The sequence below is a fragment of the Podarcis pityusensis genome, assembly GCF_964106645.2.
Source record: "Podarcis pityusensis genome assembly, chromosome: 4".
NCBI classification, from domain to species: Eukaryota; Metazoa; Chordata; class Lepidosauria; order Squamata; family Lacertidae; genus Podarcis; species Podarcis pityusensis.
Window position 1 is genome coordinate 68997688 of NC_138027.1, and position 22706 is coordinate 69020393.

General features: G+C 41.8%; 1 protein-coding gene across 3 annotated transcripts in view; it reads right to left on the reverse strand.

The window, feature by feature from the left end:
* Positions 1–1195: 1195 nt before the first annotated feature.
* The window catches only part of SHROOM2 (shroom family member 2), a 105689-nt gene continuing 84178 nt past the window's right edge, over positions 1196–22706 (reverse strand). The window contains exons 7-13 of one of the 3 annotated variants that reach the window (XM_081001276.1): positions 15126–15206; positions 12376–12453; positions 10367–11128; positions 8393–8944; positions 5629–5812; positions 3385–3657; positions 1196–2431 (exon numbers count right to left, since the gene is read on the reverse strand). In XM_081001276.1, the coding sequence (XP_080857402.1) occupies positions 2165–2431; positions 3385–3657; positions 5629–5812; positions 8393–8944; positions 10367–11128; positions 12376–12453; positions 15126–15206 (2197 nt within the window). In that variant the 3' untranslated portion in view covers positions 1196–2164. The remainder of the gene's footprint in view (positions 2432–3384; positions 3658–5628; positions 5813–8392; positions 8945–10366; positions 11129–12375; positions 12454–15125; positions 15207–22706) is intronic. The other 2 variants (XM_081001277.1, XM_081001278.1) reach the window with 2 other exon arrangements.

Here is a 22706-nt window from a genome sequence, read left to right on the forward strand (position 1 = left end):
AGAATTTTCTATTGAAGAAAGGAAGGGACTGAACGCAAGTTTTTGTTCCTGAATAACAATAATCCCTGCAGACTTACTAAGCTTCTGAATTAGAACGTTTCAGCAGCGGAACAAGAGGAAACTGGACTACAATTTGGAAAGAACAATGGGGGGAGCTTTATTAAAGATCTGAAGTTAAGTGTTTTAAAAAATAATTATGAAAGGAAAAAAACAAACAAAAAAAAAAAACCAGCAAGGAGTTGGGGGAAAATAGGCGATTTATGGATTGTAAGAATTCCAGGCGGATAACATGGTTTGGTGGTCAGGGGGAAATTAAACCGGGGACAGAGGGGGAGAACTAAAATCCAAAGGCTTGTCAATTTCTTTTTTTGAACTGGTTTTGTTTCATCTATTATATCTTTTATTTCTTATTTCTGATATTTCTATTATGTGGGGTGTCTTTATTATTAAAAAAAAAAAGGGAAATTGTGGAATAAAAATGGGGTGGGCCCTGGGAAAGAAATTTTTGGCTTTTTATCAAGGGTATTGATGAGGAGTGTAGAAATTTTAAATTCGAACAATGGTCTAAACAAATTAAGTTTTTAATCAGAATTGAGAGCTTGTGGAGCCAACAATATGAAACAGGAATATGATAGGGGTGGGGGAAGGGGGGAGTCCCAGAAAGTGGATATATGAAAATAAGGTTCTGAATGTATATTAACTTTTTACTTTCTGTATTTTTGAAAATTTTAATAAACATTATTTAAAAAAAAAAAAAATGATATGTACATTAATGTGAGGGAACACTTACTGTGCAGATTAGTACATCAGCATTTGTTATCCCACCGTTCTTGTTTTGTAGAGGACAGTTTAGTGGGACTTTTTATAGATAGATGTTTTTCCTTTGATGGCAGTGTTAATACATCACTCCTTGTGGAAAATGGAAGTCCCATAGTGGCAGGGATATTTGTTAATATGAAAATGGGAACACACTCACGTAATAACAGTGAACGTTTCCAATGTACTTCAGTAAAATGGATATCATGCTTCTCGTTGAGGCATGAAAAAGCTGGACAAACAGCAGTCCTAGGCACGAAGGACATGATAAAATTAAAAAACACAGAGTTAGCTTTGTGCAAATGAAAGATATACAGAATGATCTTCTAATTTGTAGTTTGATTCACTGAATCCCTGGCAAATGGCACCAAGCATAATGTAGCAGAAGTTCTGCCTTTTATTTACAGACCTGTGCATATTATAGTCAGACCCTTAGTTACACTTCATTCATATAAGACAGCTGAGCTGAATGAAATTATTGCCTTTGTGCTGTGGAGAAGATGATAATTAATGAATTGAACAAGACTGGCTAAAATTCTCCAACTTTATCTTCAAATGGAAAATAATAATAATGGCAAGTTCCACTCCGCCAAGACATTAAAAACCATGTACAGTCACACAGTTTCCTGGTGTGTTTGAAAGTAGCTTATTATAGGTTGTTCCAAGGTCTACTCATCCAAACAGTATCGACATAAGTTTTTTGGAAAGGCAGAGCTTATGCAACACTTCTTCAAAACAGCACCTGCCGGTGGAATCTTGCGAGTATTTACTCAGAAGTAAGTCCCACTTTGCTCAATGGGGCCTACTCCCAGGTAAGTGTGCATAGGATTGCAGATCAAATGTGCAAACGTCACTATATCTCACCAACCTGAATACAACACTAGACAGGTAACATGTTTAAATCTGTTCTGTCTGTTTGATATGGCTGTATCCTGCTCCCTCCCAAAAAGGTCTCCTAAAATCCTCATGGTTAAGTTTTTGAGGGCTCCACAGCAACCTATATGAATCTGAAAAGAAACCACACACATTTTTTTCTTTGTTAAAAAAAAAAGAAAGAACTGCACTCATGCACAACTGCAGCAGATTCCTGAATATACCGAATCTGAAGCACAGACTCTAATGTCCGGAGGGGTTCCTAAGGCTGTGTGATGAAGGAGAGCCAGAGAGGCTTTGAAATGTTTCTAGAAATGCAAATAACCCCACACAGAAACAATTCCCCTCCCCCTGAATATTATTGCTATTATGACTTGTTGTTGTTGTTTCTTTTGAGCAGCTCCTCCTAGTGAACGGAGGAGTTCTATACTTCTAAACCCACGTTGTTTTGATTTCCAAGGTCCTTGGGTGAATGTCATTTAGGCCTGTCAGGTTGAAGGCTATCAGTCAGACACTTCAGCTGCTCCTCCCCAAGTTTGATTTTGTCCTCCAGCTCTCGCTGTTCGATTATGAGGGCTGACTTCATTTTGACAAAATGCTCATAATCGGCAAGGCTCTCGTCGCTCAGGTAGTTGGCCAAAATGTCAAAGACAATGCGTTCCCTTCGGTCCAGGTTCTCCTTCAGTTCCTTTGCATCTTCGTGCTGCTGTGTGAGCAGCTTCTTCTTCTCCACCAGGATCCGCTTGAGGGGGAGAGAGCAAAACCATTCCAGGTCATTTCAGGTGCAATTTGGCAGGTAAGTCAGCCTGGTCTCACTGCTACATGGCTGTAATAAAATCTGCTAAGAAACCTACTCACTGAGAGCATATCGAGAAAGCATAGTGAAGATAAGAAATGTGCATGATTACAAAGATGGCATCAACAGGACTTGAAAAACCCCTTTAAAAACAAAACACCACCACCCTCCTTACTCCTATGCTTAGAGAAACACCCAGTTCTTAATTCTCTCTTTTGCACACATGTTTACTTGTGCAAAATCATGAGGCTTTCAGGGGGGAAAAACAGAGGAAGAGGTTATTAAGTACTGATGGGTTTATAAACGTCAGTTAAATAAACTGTAATCAATTTGAGCCCCTTATATTGGGGAAAGAAAAACTGTGGAGGCCAGCAATAGGACAGTAATATAGGCTGTGGTTGTGGAATAGAGAAGGGCTGAAAGGTGATGCTCACAGGATCACAAGAGAGATCAAAGAAAGGCAAGGCAGAATGGAACAAGTTTTAGGAGCTATATAGAAACACAGGCTTTTAGTTTTCAGTTTTAGTTCCTTGTGTCACATGGTGAACATTTTAATTTCCTTGCTATAAAGGAAGAATGCTAGTAAAATCTAAGCACATCTCATAGGCAAATTGCGGAGCACCTTTTAGAACATCATCATATTCACCAAGACATTTTGAAACTTGGAATGATTCTTCTATGTCTCAGCTTGTCTTAAAATCTTGGAATCGCTACCCCTCTGCCACCTGTGTCTTTTTTGTGGTCTTTGGCTAGCTTTTTTGCTTTGGATATCCTTGCTGGGGCTTTTTTTTTGTTTTATTTTTTTAAACTTAAGGTCAGCTATTGTCACTGAAGAAATCTACTTGCTATCAAGAGAGCAACATTAGATAGGAGCTCTTTTAAAAAAACACAAGACTTACCCGCTCTTCAGGAGAGGCATTTTCATCCAAGTTGTTTAGTGCATTTTCTACTCGTGCCAGACGGCCAGAGAGTGACAGCAGGAGGTTGACCACTTTATCCAGGTCCCCAATAAACATCCGGAACTTGTCAAACTCATTGGATTTGCAGACCTCTTTGACAATGGCCTCCACTTCATCTCCAAGCATATTGTTGGCCTGAATGTCTTCCAGGAGCGTCTCACGAGCTTCCCGCAACACTTGCAGCTTTCGACTTATGCTATCTATAAGTTCTTGCTACGGAAGAGAAAAAAAAAGGGGGGGGGGGAGAAGTAAGCTCAATTTATTTGGCATAACGGACGCAATCACAACTGAACCTTCCCAGCCCCATTTCACTCCGAAATACTCTTAAGGCCGCATCCATACCATATTTTTAGAGCAGTATCATAACAATTTGAACAGCCATGGCTTTCCCAAAGAATCCTGGGAACTGTAGTTCATTAAGGGAACTGAGAGTTCTTTGGAGACCCGTTTCCCTCACAGCAATACAATTCCCAGAGTGCTTTAATAACCAATCCCTCTCCCAGGGAACTCTTGCAATGTGCTCTTGCAATGTCTCCTACATGCTTCCTTTTGAGGAAATTTGCAAAAGTGAATAGTCAGGTGTAGCAATTCCAATGCCTCCGGCTCCTACTTGTAAGAAAGTTGTTTAGATTCTACATCCAAGGCGTCACACGCATATTTCAGTTATTCTTGCATAAGTTGCATTGTTGGTTAGTAAAAAAAGGAATTGTCTTCTTTGTCAAGACACAAGACCACACCAACCAGTTCCCTTGGTTTGACTGCCAACTTCACATTTTTGACATGGTATCATCTTCAGACTTACTTCAGACATACCTACAATCACCTGGAGCTGGGAGTTGTTTTCCCATGAGGCAATCCCATGCAGGTGGGAGCTGCATCTGGCTGGCACAAAAGATGGAGGGAGAGATGCAGATCCCACCCAGCAGGGCTTGCTTCATGGAAAATGCCACCCCCCACCCCCGGGCCCGGCTGCAGATACATCTGAAGGACTTCTCTGGTCACTTCACCTATGTTAAGAAAAAAAGGCTGCATATGTAGGTGCGCCGAGGCACATTCCCACGTTCCTCATTATTGGAGGGGAGAGGGTGCATTAAGAACCCAAACTGGAGGAGAGCTGCGTTTCTGGTTGCCAGAGCTTGAATGAACAACCTTTGCACTTGGCCTGAAGGAACACCCATTTAAGCAGAGAATACATATCTCATTGCCTAGGATAAGCAATAATGTAAACAGCAGTTGAGCCAGGCCCTCAGAAGGGCCCTAGTGTTTTGCCAGAGGAAAGGCCCAGCCAATTATGAGGCAAGTCTCCCTTTTTATGAGCCCCAGAATAAAGGAGCTGAGAGACTTTAGGGCTGTGTTCTCTCAGACCTGGCTTGGTTCAGGGAAACCCATAAATCTATATTCAATCAAGATTTTGAAATCTAACCAGAACTGGTTTATTATGAAATGGCAGTGTTGTGTGTTTGTGTGTGTAGGTGTCGAGATACCAACATCAGATAAATAGATTGTTATCTCCAGATATGAACTTGTACTGTATGGACCATGTTTCTGCTGCGCAGTGTTGCTGCATGTCTTGGCCACCATGTTGCGTTGTGAAGTTGGCTCGTCCAATACAAAAGCCAGCTGCTGTTCAGTCAATTGCTCCTCCTGACATATGAGTGAAGTGAGGCAAGGACTCCTAACATTACCAACCCCCTTCTGCATTTAGGGAGGGGAACACAGCTCAGCGCAGAGCTACATTCCTTACATCCAGGAGGTCCCAGACTCAGCTCCTGGTGTCTCTGGTTTAAAATGTCATAAGGGGTGTGAGCGAAGCAACCTCTGTACCCAGTTCCAAGAACCTTCCATTCTGAGTGGACAGAGAATAATAGACTGACTGGACATAAATAAGGTAGCTTCCTGTGGTCCTGCATGGCATATCTGTTTAACTGAAACCTTACTTCCCTGCCCACTCTCCAGCTGGTTGTCCTATAGCTTTCATTACGTCTGAGAGAAACCTTTACCATCCATCTTTTGTGAGTTGCGATGCCAGCTTGCCAGCTCCTGTGCTGTCACACAGCTTCTGGCCTGGCCACATTTGCTTTTGGCTGGGCTGGCTGCAGTGGAGATCTACTAGACGGCTCTAGCAGCATGGATTTCAACAGCATGGGTTGGTTTTTAAAAAAGAAAAAAGAAATACAATCTTACCTTCTTCTCAGATAGATCATGGTCTAGCTCATCCTCAGAATCCTCACTTTGCTGCTGCTGCTGCTGCTGTTGCTGCTGCATGTCCTTCATTTTGTTCAGCAGTTCTGCCTTGGGTGCAGATGTGCTGTAGTAAGTGGAATTGGTTGTCAAGGGGATAGCTGAAGGCAGGGGCTGCTCCTCTTTCCTAAGCCAAGGTGAAAAAAAGAGCAACACCCAATTCTAATTCGCTTCCTGACATTCTGCACATTGAAAGGAGGACAGTAATCATTTCGAAACACTGTTTGCAGCAAGTAAATTGTAGGGCTTCGAGAAAGGCTCTTTCACCCTGGGGCTATTGCAGGGGCTAATGTCTCGCATGAAATAACCATATCATTCTGGCACTCTCAGACCCTAGCTAAAGAGACGGGCAATTAAAAGAAACTGCCAAAATGATTGCCTGAAAATGCTGATTTCCATTTTGCCCCTTAATTGATGCTCCCTTGTCAGTGTTTAGATTTCCACACTGTATCCTTGATTATATGGCCAGTGGCAGGAAGGTAATGTTTAAACCTCTTTGGGGCTCTCATTAGCCCCGACTATATAATCCCATAAGCATAACTTTTAGTGAAAAACACAGCTGCTCTTGTTTCATTATTCACAATTCTAATGCTTAAATTGCAAGCCTTAAGAGGGTCCTGTTACTGAATGCAACCTTTTGGAAAAGCTATTTCATTGCCATTTTGAAAATAAGATAGCGAAGGCACTATGAGCAGGTTCGCGCAAAATACTAAGCTAATGCAAACCTCAGCGAGGTGATGTGAATGCGCAGGCTCTGTGCTCCTCCCTAGTCCTTTTTGCAAGATTTGGCTTAGGGTGTTGTCTGAACAAGGACTCCAAGATAAGCACTCTCTTCACTCAACACTAGCTGTAGCCAAGAACAAACCTTGGAAAACAGAATGTGCTAGCTATTACCCGACAGAAAGGTAAATTGCAATTGGCTAATTTGCAGCCGGATCCTATGCATGTTTAGTTCAAGGTAAGTCCCACTGAATCCACTTGGCTTTACTCCCAAATAAACATGCATACACAGGGTTTTGTCAAATAAGATTTATAGAATTTGCAAACTGGTTGCTGCCTATTTGATCAAGGTGGTTTACATCCCTTCCCCCAAAGGTAAACATTTAGAATGGGACTAGGCAGCCTACCAAGAGTCACACCAGTCTGAGGAAAGACTTGAGAAAACTCAACAGGACCTACAACTCTTTGAACTTCTGCCATAGATAAGACACACTGTTTTCTGGCTTCACCCCCTTGGATGATCTGGACCCAAATAGGCAACACCATAAGAGGAACTATCAGGTGGGCAGGAAGGAGATAAAGACTCCATCTCATTTGGCTAGAAGCAGCAAGAATTTAACCAGTACTTGCTTGGATATCAAATTTGAGATTTACTTTCCCTAGTGAACGCATACTGGGGTTTAAATACTGTGGGGTATTGTTTAAGGAGAAAATGTTTGGGGAAAGACCGTGACGGTTTGGTTTTCCATGCCCTATTCATTTTTAGAAGGGTGCTTGCAATTTCAAGTATGAGTCTCTTCTATTTCCTCAAAATTTCAAGGTCAATCTGATGGTATTTCTAGAACTAAAATACTGCTGAGCATTTGTTTGGGCACCAAGAATGCCCAATAACAATACTGACAATAAATTTATCTGTATATCAATCCATCTATGTGTGTGTAGCTTTCCTCACAAGCTTTGTACTGTAAAGCAGGGTATAAGTTTAGTTGACAGGCAGGTGGTGGATCAAGGCTGCATCTGCACTATACTTTTAAAGCAGTACAATATTCTACCCCTTAAAAAGTCATAGCTTCCCCCAGTGAATCCTGGGCACCACAGTTTGCTAAGGGTGCTAAGAGCTGTTAGGAGTTAGGAGACCCCTAGTCCCTATGCAGAGTGATTTAACTGTGAATCCCTTTTTCCAGGAAACTGGAAAAAGCACAAGCTGGGAGACCCATTTTTTCTTGATTTTCCCTACTGGGTCTTGGTAGATCTAAATTGAGACCCACTCTGGGCCTTATCAGGTCCACAGCCTGGAGATTCCCACCCCTCTTTTAAACTGTGGAATCTACTGACAGAAGGAGGATATATTAAAATGTCAGCAAATTAATGAACTTCCACTGCTACATAAAAATGTCAAGTAACAGTGTTGTCTCTGTGTAGGACGTCGCTGTCAACAGCAAATAGCATATAACAGCATGTTTGCAAGTTATGGCCAGGCTGCTACTGGGCTACGTCCAAGTTGCTGGCGCTAATCTATCGGCTCCTATACAGCTCATAGCCAGGCTCCTTTATAGACCAACTTATATACCCACTCACTGCAGTCTATGTGACAGCTTCTCCTCTACAACCTCCAAAGATATCAGAAGCCCACTTCGCAGTAACACAGAGCAGGGCTTTTAGTGTGACTGCCCCTGTTCTTCGGACCAACATTCCTGTCAAATTATGGCAGGCCACCACTATCTGCGTTTTCCAGAAACAACCAAAGAACTGCAAACAACCAATGAAGGTTACAGAAATCCATGCCCTGTTTGTAAGCTTACTGGAGACGTTTTGCTGCTTCAAAAAAGTGAAACGGACTATACGAACCCACAAGGACACATCTTGATTTGCATTTATATTATAAAAGTCCCTCTTTCTAAACAGAAAATAAGCTGATCAAATGCACACATTGGGCAAAGGAAAGGAGAAAGGATAAAAGGCTTAAGGTTAATATATTTCTACTCACTTGTCCTCTGCAGTTTTTGGTGAAGGGTTTTTTAGAAGCAGCTTTCTGCGTTGCTGGGCTTCTTCCAAGAGATGTTCGTCTTTCGGAAATATTCCCACCATCAGGTCCATTGTAGTTTTTATTTTCGCATTTGGGTCCAGAATGTCCGCTAGTGACTTATCCTTGCCCACAATCTCTCTGGCCAGCTCTTCCGACTTCCAGTCTTCCATGGTCTTTTCTTTGGCCCTCATATAGCTGACTGCATGGGCAGAAGTATCACTGTCCTTTGTGTTGTTCCCAGGCGCTTCGGTGGGCTGCAAACAAGGGAGAAGGCTTTTGTTCTCAGGCTCTGGCTCCACCCCCTGCCTCGTGTAAGCACAGAAACGGGAATAGGACTGTTCAGAAGTGCTGAGCGTTTTAATCTGGTCCTTCTCCAAGCCGCTTGGCAAAGCAGGAAGTTCAATGGTGCTTACAAGGTTCTGCCTACTTTCCTTCTCTGCGTGGCTCTCAGAATGTACAATCTTTATGGGAACCATCTTCACAGTTGTGTTGTTATCCATCACTCTTTCGATTCTTGAGAAAAGAGAACAACGTTAACGGCTCAAAATGGCCCATCACATTTAATTTGCGCAAGATATTTAGGGAAATATATAGGGGCCAACAAATGTAAGGCGCAAACAACACATCAAAGTTTTACCTTTCCTTTCCTTTCAATTGGTTAGGCAGCAGGAAGCAGAGAGTAGGCATAAATGGACAGTTCTCTAGATGGAGGGATGCAGAAAGTGGAATACCCCAAGGATCAGTAATGGGACCTGGACTTTTCAAACAATCTCACATAACTTGGATGTTTGCCCCATTAACATTAAAATAAGTGAGCACAAGATTGCCAACTTTTCATTTGTTTGTAAGCATTCAAAGCTTTGGGTATTTTAAGCCAGGTATGCCAGCGCAGATGATGACACAGCTGATAGGCCACAGCAGCCATTCATAAATGGATTTGCGGTTTGCAAGTAGCATTACAACAGATATGATCTATTCTGATATATGCAGCATGTTGCTATAGCTACATTGATGCAGATCATTTATTGGGCCATATTGTCAGTGCATATCTTGAAGATCAGAAATCTTGCCCAACGCTGGCACAGCACGGTCATGTCCTTGAGACATATGTGATCTATGAGGCACTTATCTATTAATATAAGGTCACTATCTTTGCATGCAAATACTGCAAATATAGCAAGGAATTAAACACAGGATGATAAATTTACTTCTCTACATTTATCAGTTTTGAATATTTAATCTAAATAAGAGTAAAGTTATGTGCTTGCCAGCATATTTTGCATTGAATGTTTGACAAATTAAATTGAATGTCTTGAATGGTGACAGCCAACATTCACATTTGATGTTGACAATCCCAGACAAGTTTTGTGAATGTCTGAAAACTCAAGAGACACTGAGATTTACTCAGTATGAATAGCTAAGAATAAAAAAGGATTGGACTGATAGCTCCATTTGAAAGATAAAATAAATAAATTGCACAGTGTTTATTTGCAGATGATTTATGGACGGCAGTACCCATGAATGAAGAGCCAGGTGAATGTGAAATATAGTTGTACCTTGGAAATCACACAGAATCGTTTGACTTCCATAATGTTCGGAAACCAAAGCACGGCTTCCGATTGGCTGCAATAAGCTCCTGCAGCCAATTGGAAGCTGCGGAAGCCCCTTCAGACATTTGGGTTCCAAAGAACGTTCGCAAACCGGAACAATCACTTTGGGGGTTGTTCGGATCCAAGGTATGACTCTACAACATTCATTCATACAAAATTCCATAGGAGGAAATCAGTAGAGAAAAAAGTGGTCACAACCCTGTTAGCATAAATTCACTGCTGCAGCTGAGCAGGCTACAGGTAACAATAATTAATTAAGGGCAATAATAATGTCAATGTAAATCTTAAGACAAGATGGTTAACAATTCATGTAAAACTGCCTTACCTTGTGGGATTCTCATCCTGAACAGCCACAGGAGGCTTATCTGTCAACTTCTGCGGAGCAAATTGTGGAGAAGGGGACCTTGAGGTCTCCATTCCAGGTTTCAAATGGTAGCGATAAGTTGAAGATGGACCAGGTTCAGGTTTGAGGCGTGCTTTTTCTTCTAAGTGCTGGCAAACATTCTCGATGGGCACCGATTGGCGAGGCTCGGGCAGCTCAGTGCTTTTCAATTTTTCAAAAACCTTTACAGGAGTCTGAGAAGGAGACACGTTAACCTCAACCGCACTGGCAGCAATGGCAGAATGGGAATGAGCTGGCTTGCTGGGCGCTGTCAGTGAAGACTCTGAGGAAGCAGCAAGTGACGCTGAAGAATTGTCTTGTCGCCTGTATTTATTCTCTCGTTTTGAAGGGGAAGGCCTCTGGGGCACAGGCCCATGTTTCTTACTCAGCAGGGCTGGATCTTCCTGCAGGCTTCCCTCTCCTCTGATTTGTGGTGGGCAGAAGCGGTCCCCGTTGGATATTTGCAGCTCAGAAATAGCAAGAGGCAGTGCACTGTAATCTTTGTTTTTCTCCCTCACATTTTCCTGTGAGTATCTGTAATCACTGGGCAGTGTCCCAGATCTACCTCGGCTCCCCTGAGAAGCAAGTGTAGCCTGTACTGCATGTGAGGGCCTAGCAGACAATTTCCATTTGTTTCCTAAGCTGTAATCCTGCTGAGCGGCAGGCTCTTCGGCATGGAATTCTGAGTACCCTGTGTCAGATGGTCTAGAAAAACAAAGGGGAGAATCACAGTTGTTTAGCCATTCCCTGAGCATCACTACAAGTGTACCATGTACCTTCAAACGCCAAAGATGATGATATATAGTGGTACCTCAGTTTTCAAGCATCTCAGAAGCCAAACGTTTCAGTTTTAATACGCCGAAAACCCAGAGGTAAATGCTTCAAACTTCAGAGGCGGCTTCCTGTTTGAGTTTTCTGTACGTTTTGAGGCTTCCGTTTTGAGTTCTTGGTTTTCAAACATTTTAGAAGTCAAACAGTCTTCCGGAACAGATTATGTTCGAAAACCAAGGTACCACTGTACTTTCCTCAATTACTTATAAACAGCACCATGCTACTTATACAAAAGCTGCAAGAAAATATATGGTATTTCTAATAAAATCAAAACACAGTGTCAGGGCACATTCAAGTTATGTTGTACCATGCAAAGTGAGTTAACTCGGGGAGGTATACAACTAAGAAATACAGAATTTCCCCCTCTTTTGCTTGTGGAGGTGGTTGCGTGTATAGAATTATGCACAAACTGCCTGGTTCTCATTGATTAATGGGCTCAGTATCCAATTATATAATGATATTTAAAACAAATATTGCCACCTTCCCCCTTCCTATTTTTTTCTAGGAAGAAATTCAGACAGCTAGGTTATACTACACTTTGAGATGGTGCTGAAAGGGTTGAATAAAGCAGAGAAAATGTAAGTATTGTGCAGAAGAAGGTAACAAGATATGGCAGCATTTGAGTAAGAAGACCAATTGACCTCTACTGAATGTTACTGTGGTTAAAGAGAGCCGTTTGGGATGAGGCAGTAACCCCCAAGGTATACTCTGGTTCACTGAAATGGGCTCAGGGATGAACAATGGGGGAGGGAGCTTTGTCTGAAGGAACAGCCCAAATGGAGGGGACTATTGAGGGCAAGCAGGGGCAAGAAAGAGACAGAAAAGGGGGCAGTTGACGGGGAGACAGTGCACAGTACAGGGGATGGAAAAATGGATGGAGGGCCTGAGAAGGAAGGATTGGGCTCAGATGGAGGAGGAGATAGCAGAGGTGGAAGATTTGGAGGGGAATGCTTAGGTGGGGGGGATCAGTGGGAACAGGAGGTGCACCAAGGCCAAAGACAGCCAGGTCTCAGCATGTTTTAAAGGACTGAATTGGCCCTTTAAAAATGTACAGTATATGGTCAAATAGTGGTGTTTTTTTCTTCTTCAAGAATTAAAGAATTAAAAGCAAGCGGAAGTACCTCTGAGAACCAGCAAGAAGGCAGGTTTGCTCTCTGATTAGAGAAGGCTGGAGAGATACTGTGAGAGTAGAAAAGAAGCTGAAACAGAAAAGCAGGAGTCTTTAGGAATTCTGCTTCTTTACAGAGCAAGTGCAATGGTCTACACAGTTTCACTTAATGAACTAAACACATATGCTGAAATTCTATGAGTGTGGATGCTGAAGGAAATCTTATAGAAAGCCATGATTTTACTTAAATCTGCCATCATTAATTAAAGCTAAATTATACAGGTCTATATTTATTGAATTAATGTCAGAACTACTCTTGCTGTTCTGGAAAGAATACTGGTTCATGGCACCCAGAAATAAGTGAAATAACTACAAACCATTATTACATATTAGTTAAAATATATGTTCAAGGATGCTGCTCGCATTCCAAACACCTTAGCATTCCTTTAAGACTTTGCATCTGAAAAATGCCTTCTAACAAAAGCAAACTCCAGATGCTACTCTGGGTGACAATTTAAAATGTTTTTAATGCAGATAAGGCACATTAAAACATCGAAGTTACTTTTGGGATTATTCCAGCGTCATTTATGTGGGTTGCCTGTATATCCTGTAGCATGCTGTTAGCAATCACTCTGAAAATTAAAGAGAAATGCCAATTGTGGTGGCAACTAATATAAATGCATTAAAAAGATTTAGATTGATATGTGGATGATAGAAATATCAAGGGCTAGAGGGTGTGATATATCCTTAGCATGTCTCCTATTAACATCAAATTGCTTAAGACAGGCTTAGGTATTGTGTTTAGCACTGAATTTTATGAATTACCTGTCTGGCTATTTTAGGTAAACAGTGTATCAACCAAGGTAGAACAGTGATCTAATTCATCACTTCTTACCTCCCTCAAAGAGTTTCCTATGCTTTTCTGGGAATGAGGCCAACATTAGAATCTATTTGAAACTAATATATATGTGAGATTGACAGATTTTATACCTTTATGTATTATTATATATATTATAATCCTTATATATTCATTAGCTGCAGTATAGGGATGGGGAATCTGTGGCCCTCCTGATGTTATTGGACTTTAACCCTCATCATCTCTGCCATGCTTGCTGGGTCCTACAATATCTGGAAGGCAACAGATTTCCCACCGCTGATTGCATGTCTAAATCATTTTTAAAATTTTATTTATATAGTTGGGTAAAAGGGATCTTAGTATGCTGCTTCAGCTTCCAAATGTTACATTATTTTACCCATCTTTCTGCTAAAGTGCACCTACCATAAGGTTACCATACGTCCCCGTTTCCCGGTGAGAGTCCCCGGGTTTACAAATCAGTGCCCTGACAAAATCCATTGAAGTTGAAACCTTAACCTACCATACATACTATCGTCCTCTTCATTCCAACTTTTGCCACATACTTCAAAAATATACATTCTAAGTAATTATTATAATGAAAGTTTGGTTACATTAGCATTTTGGAGGTTGCTGTTATGGTTAGCACTGTTAAGACACCGACCGGGTAAAGGAGTCATTCTTCATTCTGGTCAACAGTTGAGGATGCCGGCTTCCATTCTAAAGCACCCTTACATAAATGGCTTTTACAGAATCCAGCTTTCCAGATGCATCTGAACACCAGCTGAGGTGCCAGAAGCCATCCTGCTCTGGAAAGTGAATTAGAGGAGGAAGAGGCAGGTGGGTCTCTAGCGGGAAGGGAGTTCCATGAGTGGAACTTCTATTCTAGTTATAGAAGCAAACTTAACGTAATTTGAAGAATTAAATATGGATGCTAAGGACCCTTGGTTGATGGAAGCCAATGGTCTGTCTGCCCATTAACTTCAAAAACAGAAGAATTTCACTCAAATGTAGGTTTATTTCATCTATAAGCCACCCCAAAGCATACTGAAGAAGAATGAAATTGAGAGATCAGACGTACATTAAGTAATTGGTACAGAGTTATTATATGCTAGAAAATGGCCACTATGATGACACAAGGGGGGGGGTGTTGCAGGGGCTTGTCTGCTGCAAATACCCCAGGGGGTAGGTTGCAGTGTGCCTGTGTTCTCTGCACAGAGATATGCATTGGGCTTCCCTGTAGGATCCTTGTCAGCCTGGCACTGCTTTTGTCATGGTGACATTAATATATTAAATCAAGTGGTAGGAAATATACAAAGGGAGCTAGCAAATGGAAGTAACCTGTGCTGTACTCCTACTGAAATGGCTTATAGAAAACTTTTTTTTAAAAAAGGCATTAGTATACATTCATTTTGTTATTATATTGTTTGAGATGAACCAAGGCAGACAAATCCTCATACTTTTTTTAATTGCACGTTTGAATGCGTGTTCATGCAAGGAAGATGAAAACAAGAAACTGGAGAGGTATTTCAACATGGAAAAGAAAGACACTCTGCATCTCAGCATGCAAATTTGAGAAGGGCCTGTAAGGAAGCCAAAACCGACAATATGTACGACTGACATGGCATGCTTGAACAAGAGTTTCAGTCTCAGATACAACTTCTTTAAGGATCCTTTTGGCTTCTAGCACAGTTGCAGAAGTAGCAAAATGAATACAACAACGTTGTCATTCGGATGACCTTACGAGATTTTCTGCTTGGCACCAACAGAATACTGTTCAGAGCACCAAGTAATTTCTTCAGAAGTGGCTGACCATTAGGGCTATAAGGAAAATCTAACCAAATTCAACACAAAGCGGTTTACACATCCAGGGTGGTGGTTTCTCATGCAACACATGCCAAGCATATTACCCCTGAAGAGACTGGATCTTACTGTTCAGAAAGGAGAAAAGAAAGAAAGCTTCAAGCAGCAGAAGAACCCAGAGGCAAAACCTGCAAAGTGTGACAGCAGAGTTAAGTATCAAGAAGTCCATACTGGGGTGGAGGGACCTACTATTACAATGTCCAAGACTTTGCAGAACAAACACACACAAGAAATGTAATTCAGAATGCTTCGTGTATCAAGGTCACATCTGAACAAAGGGAACAATTCCCACTGAAGAAATCCCCTTCTATAAAAGATAGCCTATCAGCCCTATCTCCCTATTCCCCAACAGAATCCCCCCGCCCAAATTAGGGCTGAAAACTCAACTTCTCCTAGCCCAGGCTTTTTTCGCCTCCACAGGCATGCGTACACAGAGGAATCACTTACTTCTGGAATTCTTCCGCTGGCTCTTTGGCCTAATAGGATCACAGAATTGTAGAGTTGGAGGGACCCTAAGGTTCACCTAGTCTAACACCCTGCAATGCAGGAATCTTTTGCCCAACATGGGGCTCAAACCCACAAACCGGAGGTTAAGAGTCTCCTGCTTGACTGCCTGAGCTTTCAGGTGGCCGGTGTTAATATTAAAATTCAAACCCACAGGCAATATTTCAGAGGCAATATTTTGAAAGCAGTGTTTATATCGAGGGGTGTAAAGCAAAGCTGCACATCTCACCTCCCACACTAATGAGTTAATCATCATCAACATCAACACCACCACCACCATCATCTAGTGCTGCTTTGTGAAGTGGCTCTTATTTCATTATCCCAAGAAGGTATACACAGATTACTTTCCAGTTCTGAATCTAACTGCAAGTAGGCACAAATGGGCCCAGGGATGGTAATTTAAGTACAGTAGAACCTCGGGTTGCGAATGTGATCCGTCTGGAGGCACGTTCGAAACCCGCAGTACTGTGTCTGCGCACGCGCAGGTCGTGATTTAACACTTCTATGCATGCGCGAGTGCCGAAACCCAGAAGTAACCCGTTCCGGTACTTCTGGGTTTGGTGCAGTGCGCAACCCGAAAACGCGTAACCTGAACTGTCTGTAACCCAAGGTACCACTGTACTAATGGCTTCATTTTTGTATAAGCATTCTACGGCATACTCATTTGTGTGTATGCGTGTGTATAGATATAGATAATTAAATATTTTCTTTGGTTACAAAAGTACATGCATTGCCTCTTTTTTCAAGTAACAGAATCATTTCTACTGATCAGTTACATTCAGTGTGAGATGTTAATGTTGTATACAGTATAAGGTTGGGGGAGAAGAGAAGTGGGGAGAAGGGGTAGTAAATCTTACATTATTTTACTTAATGTATGGGGGGGGTTGTGTCTGTGTCACTTGGGTAGGTTGTCTTTCTATTCATTTATTATTTTTCCTTGGCAGTGAGTGAGGTGGGGGGGCAGGGCATGGTTGGTTGTCTTTAGTTGACTGCAGTAAGATTTGTTTTGGTGTGTGAGGGGACAACGACTGTTAGGTCAAGTCAGCCATACTGATTCGTATGCTGTTGGTAGGTTTTTGTTGTTGTCTTGTTGGGCTGTGTATGTAATAAAGCACTATTGAAAGTGTTTGTGTTTAACTTGCATTTGGATAGCCTCCTTCCCCCCTCCCCTCTAGTTACACTGTAATGGCTATTGACTAAAAGCAATAAAAATCTGATTGACTTAACTATGGGCCATTATTTGTGGCGCTGTAAAAAAGTAATTCAGAGATACTCTTAAGGATTCCTCCCAAAGCTGTATAATAACGTTCCATGCAGTAACAGTCAGGCTCTGTAGGGATACATCTAAATTGTGCATTGTTCTTCCTCCTAATCCCTGTTCTGCTGAAAACCTCTTAATGCTCACCCAGTTTGACATGAGCACAGACTGAAAGCACATGATGTAACCATACTGAAGCTAAGCAGTTCTGTGTCTACCCAGTGCCTTAATGGGAAGGCATCTGAAACCCTATGCACACCACTTTTGAGTTTTATAGTGGGGGGAAACACATATATCCGAATGCTGTTGTTTATTTGGCTGTATGGGCTACACATAGTTAGAAATCATAAAGGTGTGTAACTATGTAGCCGATACAGCCAAATAAACAACAGCATTCAGGGACACAGATATAAATATATATCCTTAATAGTCTAAGATATTAAACAGAAATCCCATTTGATTGCAAAACACGTAATAACTCCCAGCTCAGTTTGTAAACTCCATTGAAGGGCATTGTGTCCAGGTTACATGCATGCATATGAGATATGTGCAAGCCTGCTCTTAGGAAAATTAAGCTGCAATCCTTTGCATGATTAACTGGGAATATGTCCCCAAGAGCTTATATAATAAGAGTGACTTATGGAGAGTCACTACCAGTGAGTGTGTAGACATTGTTGAGCTAGACGGACCAATGGTCAGACTCAGCATGCGACAGCTTCCTATGTTCTTATAAGGAGAGACTTGCAGGATCAGATCTGGCCCAGCATCCTGTTATCACAGTGGCCTATGAGAATCTCTCTGAAGCCACCAAAGCAGAGGACAGACATTACATCAAGAGAGGACTCCAAAAGTACATTGCTCAGCCACTCTGCATCCCAGCTTCACAAATGAGCTGGCAGAGCTGCCATGCCAGTGAAATGAATGTGTCTGTTTTGTCTCTCCCTTGCCGTTCCATTTTTGGCTGTCGTCCCCACTTCCTCCTTGTGCTGGGGAAAGTTAGCAAACTAATGTGTGTGCCTCGGTGCACGTGACAGGATGCTTTCCATCTCAAGCACTGGGATGTGGGGGAGAGTTGGAGCTACAGCAAGGAAGCAATAGAGCAAGCCTGGACCAATTTTTGCTGTTATGGTTACCCTGTCACCTCAGTTGTGATGCTGGGAAGGACCCACTGAGTTTGCTGCACTTGGTTTGCACCTGGCTCCCCCCCCCCCAAAATGCTCAACATTGAAAATCAGGATGAGTAATAAAGGTGGTTTTCAAAGTAATGATAATCATTATTCCCACTGCTTGACCCAAAAGTGCCCAGGTCACAAAGCAGCAGAATTCAGGTGCCCTAGGATTCTTACAGGTAAAATGGAACTTGGAGAAGCCTCTGAACAGTGTGCTGTGGGTTGTGGAGATGCACAGATTATTGGTTTGCAGAATCACAGAACTGTGGAGTTGAAAGGGACCACGAGGGTCATCTAGTCCAACCCCCCTAAAATGCAGGAATCTTTTGCCCAATGTGGGGCTCAAAGTCACAGCCCTGAGATTAACAGTCTCATGCTCTGACAACTGACAGCACTTCCAATTAGAGAATTTCAGGCAGCAAGGCCTAAGGCAATAATGGGGAACCTATGCCCCACCCCCACCCCTGATATTGCTGGACTCCAGCTCCCACCATCCCTGACCATTGGGCCATGCTGGCTGGGGCTGATGTGAGTTGATGTCCAGGAATATGGGGCAACAAGTTTCCCCAACCAATCCTGGCCCTCTTTGAAACAGCTAGCAGAGTAGACAGCTCTGATAATGCAATGGTTGGATCCAGCTGTTTGTTTGTTTGTTTTTTTAAAAAGCTTTGCATTTCTTATCCCATTGGAAGATCATTTATTTATGTCTCCTTATGATCTCAGAACACTGCCCTGGGAAAACTGATGGGAAGTATTGTTAAAGTGGACAACCAGATGGCTGTGGGAAGCAGGAGCTGAGCGCAACCACACTCTGCCCACCTGTGATTCCCACTAACTGGTATTCCGAGGCATACTGTCTCAGACCGTGGAGGTGGAACATGGGGGGGGGGGGGGAGAATGTGTGTAATGGAGTATCCCAGAAAAAGATATGACTGGCTGAAACCCTGAAGAGGAGGACTCCACACTACAACATTCTGTTGCAGGTTCCATTTGTACATAATGAATGCACATATATGCCATACTGTTCAAAGCATAGACAGCCTAAACAAACTGAACTGGAATAAGATAAGGTGTTCCTTTTTTTTTCAAAACAAGGAAGGGGAAGAGCTATGTTACAGGTCTGTACCTGGCCCAGGGAAACAATATTTAGGTACTGGTGCACAGACGTACACGCAAACACACACACTGCAATAAGCTCCCTAATTAATTACACATTGCATAGCCATCTCCTCTTGCAATTCTGAGTCCTAATAAGTTCACCAGCATGGACGTGCCAGGGTTTTTCTTCTCACCTAACAAAACATCTCTGATCCTTGAAAAACCAGGGAGAAGTTTTGGCTACAACATCAGGGCACAGGGTTCTTTTTAGCCCCAGGCTATACCACACCCACACAGTATAAATATACTGTGGTGGAAAAAGAATGCTTGTAACAAGCTAGAACAAAGCCTATCCTCATGAACTTGGTTAATGCTTACCTATAATCATAAGCAAGTTGTCATCATTCCCTCTTTTCCCCATTTAAGTCTTTGCACAAACGTAGCCAAAATGGCACCACCCGTGCTCAAGAGGGATATATCAGCAGGCTTGGGGTAACCTGGAGGTTTGTGAGAATATGGGCTTTTTTCAAGGGTTTCTTTGTACTAACAGCCAATGAAGACTGTGCATCCTTAGGGGCCATTGGAATGCTGATTCCTGGGAGGGAGAATTGAAAACTGGGTGGGAGGCAGAAAGAAATGGCTTGTGTTGGAGAAGGGCATGGCTGATTGACAAACAGTGAACAGGAACAGTCTCTGCTGCAGTATTTGTTATGGGTCCGACTTGTGTAGCATTATAATCTACAAAGCAGGTTATGATCAGATGTGTGCTGAAGGCAGCGCAAATCAAACATGGGCCTATTATAAATCTATAACAGTCTGAAACTGATGCATATACAACAAAAAGGCAGAGAAATGCATTTCTGAAACTCGCTGATGACAACTTTGGGTGGCATTCAAGTAAATTTCACTCAGGGTAAATTAATGGATCTAAAATAGTCATTTTACATTTATTTCAATAGGTCTGCACTGAGATAAATGCAGTTGAACGCCACTCTTCGTTATTACCATTTGAGCAGTAATGTAAAACACAAAAATCCAAGGTGAACAAACTATAAATAATAACACTACATTTTCCAGCCTATGTGTTGACAAAAGCTGATGGTTATAATGCCAATGGCTGCATTTGAAATATTTATTATGAACAATAAATACAGCATTATTATTTACTGTTTGATCACCTTGACTTTTGTGTTTTGCCTTGTGGTTTACAGAGATATTTTCTCTTTATTTTGGTTTGTTATTTGAGCAGGCAAGCCTTACAAAATGGCACGTTTACTTCTGCAGGGGTAACAGAGTCTCCCTCCCCTTTCCTAGCCTAGGAACAGCGCCCAGAAGTGCATTGCAGGGGGCTGAACCCTATGGATCCCTTCCAACCCTACAATTCTATGATCTAAGTTGTGTGTTGCAAACAATGCTATATCTATATAACCAATTCTATATCTGTGCGTGTGTGTACAGCTAAATATAAAAAAGGATCTGATCACAGAACAAGCAAATTAATAGTACTGGAACACATGAAGACATATCCAAGGACTTCCTGAGAGATATAAGGGAGAGGGGAGAGAGAGAGAGAGGAAAAATGCAAGTTCAAACATATTACAGAGATTACACGCTATAACCCCTGTAAAATATATTCTGATATTTTAAAATGTATTTCCACGGCCCTGAAAAATGCCTATTAGATGCAGTATCACTATGTCTAAGATGCATATATAATTTAGGTCATGAGAAATAGTATAACTGCTACCTAATAGTTACACTATAAATGACACTCAAATTCAATCTCATTCAGATTTGAACAAATAGTATAACTGCTACCTAATAGTTACACTATAAATGACACTCAAATTCAATCTCATTCAGATTTGAACAAGTCACTTATTTGAGAGCAAGGCTCTGACTCCCACCAGTTTAGCTAGCAGGGCCAATAGGTAGGGCAGATGGGAACTAGAGGTTAACAGCATCTGGAGGGTCATCCAGCTTCCCCATTCCTGATTTAAAGATTGTACTTGCCCTATTGCATCATAAGCTGGTAAAATGGTATGGGGGGAAAATTGAAATTTCTCGGCTTCTTCAGCTGCTCATGTTCCAATGTGACATATACCACCATCTACCAGCGATACCCTTCTACATTCTATTTAGGGCAAATAGGCCAGTTGCTATGCAAAATAATAAATGGGCTGAAACCTCTTATTTTAAATGGCAAAGTTCAAAACCAGTATTCAAAAACATTGCCCTCTCCCAGGACACTGTGAAAGTAGCCTTAGAGTGTCCATCCTGGAGCAAAGGAACTTCAAAGTGAGAAGGCAACATGAAACTACCGAATTACAATACATCAAAAGGGTCAATGCTATGCTACGGCTTGTGGGCTGATTTTTTTTTTAAAATCATATTATGCGTGTTACTTGGCTTACCAATGCCAGGATACCTGTGTTATCAACAACTATTTTGCAGACCTACCACTCTTGAATTCCTAATTATTCATTTTCCTCTGACCTCACTGTTCATAACCACATATATACCTGTAACAGGATAGCACTTCATATATCTAAGGAAGTAGAAAGCCGTCCATGAAAGCTTATGTTGTAATAAATGTGTTTATCTTTAAGGTGAAACAAGACTCTTTGTTCTTTCTGCGGCAGCAAACCAACACAGCTACCCTTCTGGAAATGGTTTCCAAAAGGATTTTATTTCAGCGAACTAAGCCATGACGATACATTGCCAGGCTCTTGCAGCAGATTCTAAACCAGCTGCAAAAAGGCAACCCACTTAAAAGGAGTCAAATCACATTCTATAAATGGCAATCACTATTGGAACAAAAGAAAAGAATACTTCGCATTGCTGCAAAAGGGTTGATACAAAAATCATTTGCATTCCTTGCACTTAGTCCTTAAAAAAAAGATTGTTTTGTGTGTGCGTGCGAGGGAGAGATTAACCCCCTCTTTTGAAGTCTCAAAGCAAGGCATACTGGTATTAAACGTTAAAAAAAGACCAACACTACACCAACAGCTAAACACTAGTAAATATGACAGTATAAGAGAAAAAATAAAATTACGTGTTTTACTAATAGCTGATTCTGCACAAGGCTAAAGAACAGGAAGCAAAAATAAATCCATTCAGTTCTCCCCCACCCCCCTGACCTATTTTCATCAGTTAACAAAGCAGGCACACCTTTCAATATCAGTTTTTCATTCCAACTAGGGTTTTGGTTTTTTTGTTTTTACTCACCAATTGCTTTCAGAAACCCCAGCCAATGCTTCCGTATACTAAGCCTCATCTTTCCAGATGCTTCAGCAAAAATAAATAGCAATCTCCATCTGAACCTGCACCACGCAGTGACAATTCTACTCAAAAAGCTGTAAGTATGGAGATCTCACATCACGCAGCAGCAGCAGCAGCAGCAGCAGCAGCAGCAGCAGCAGCAAGACAGGCTTGAAGCCACATAAATGAGGGATGGACAGGCTACGAGGCTCACACCAGAAAACAAACGTTTTTTGAAAAGCGCTGCTTTCTAATTCCAGACTGCATTATGCTAACTGTGAAAACAAAAGCAGCCACAAACTGCACACACAGCCCAATGCCTCTTGCTGCAGTGAAAG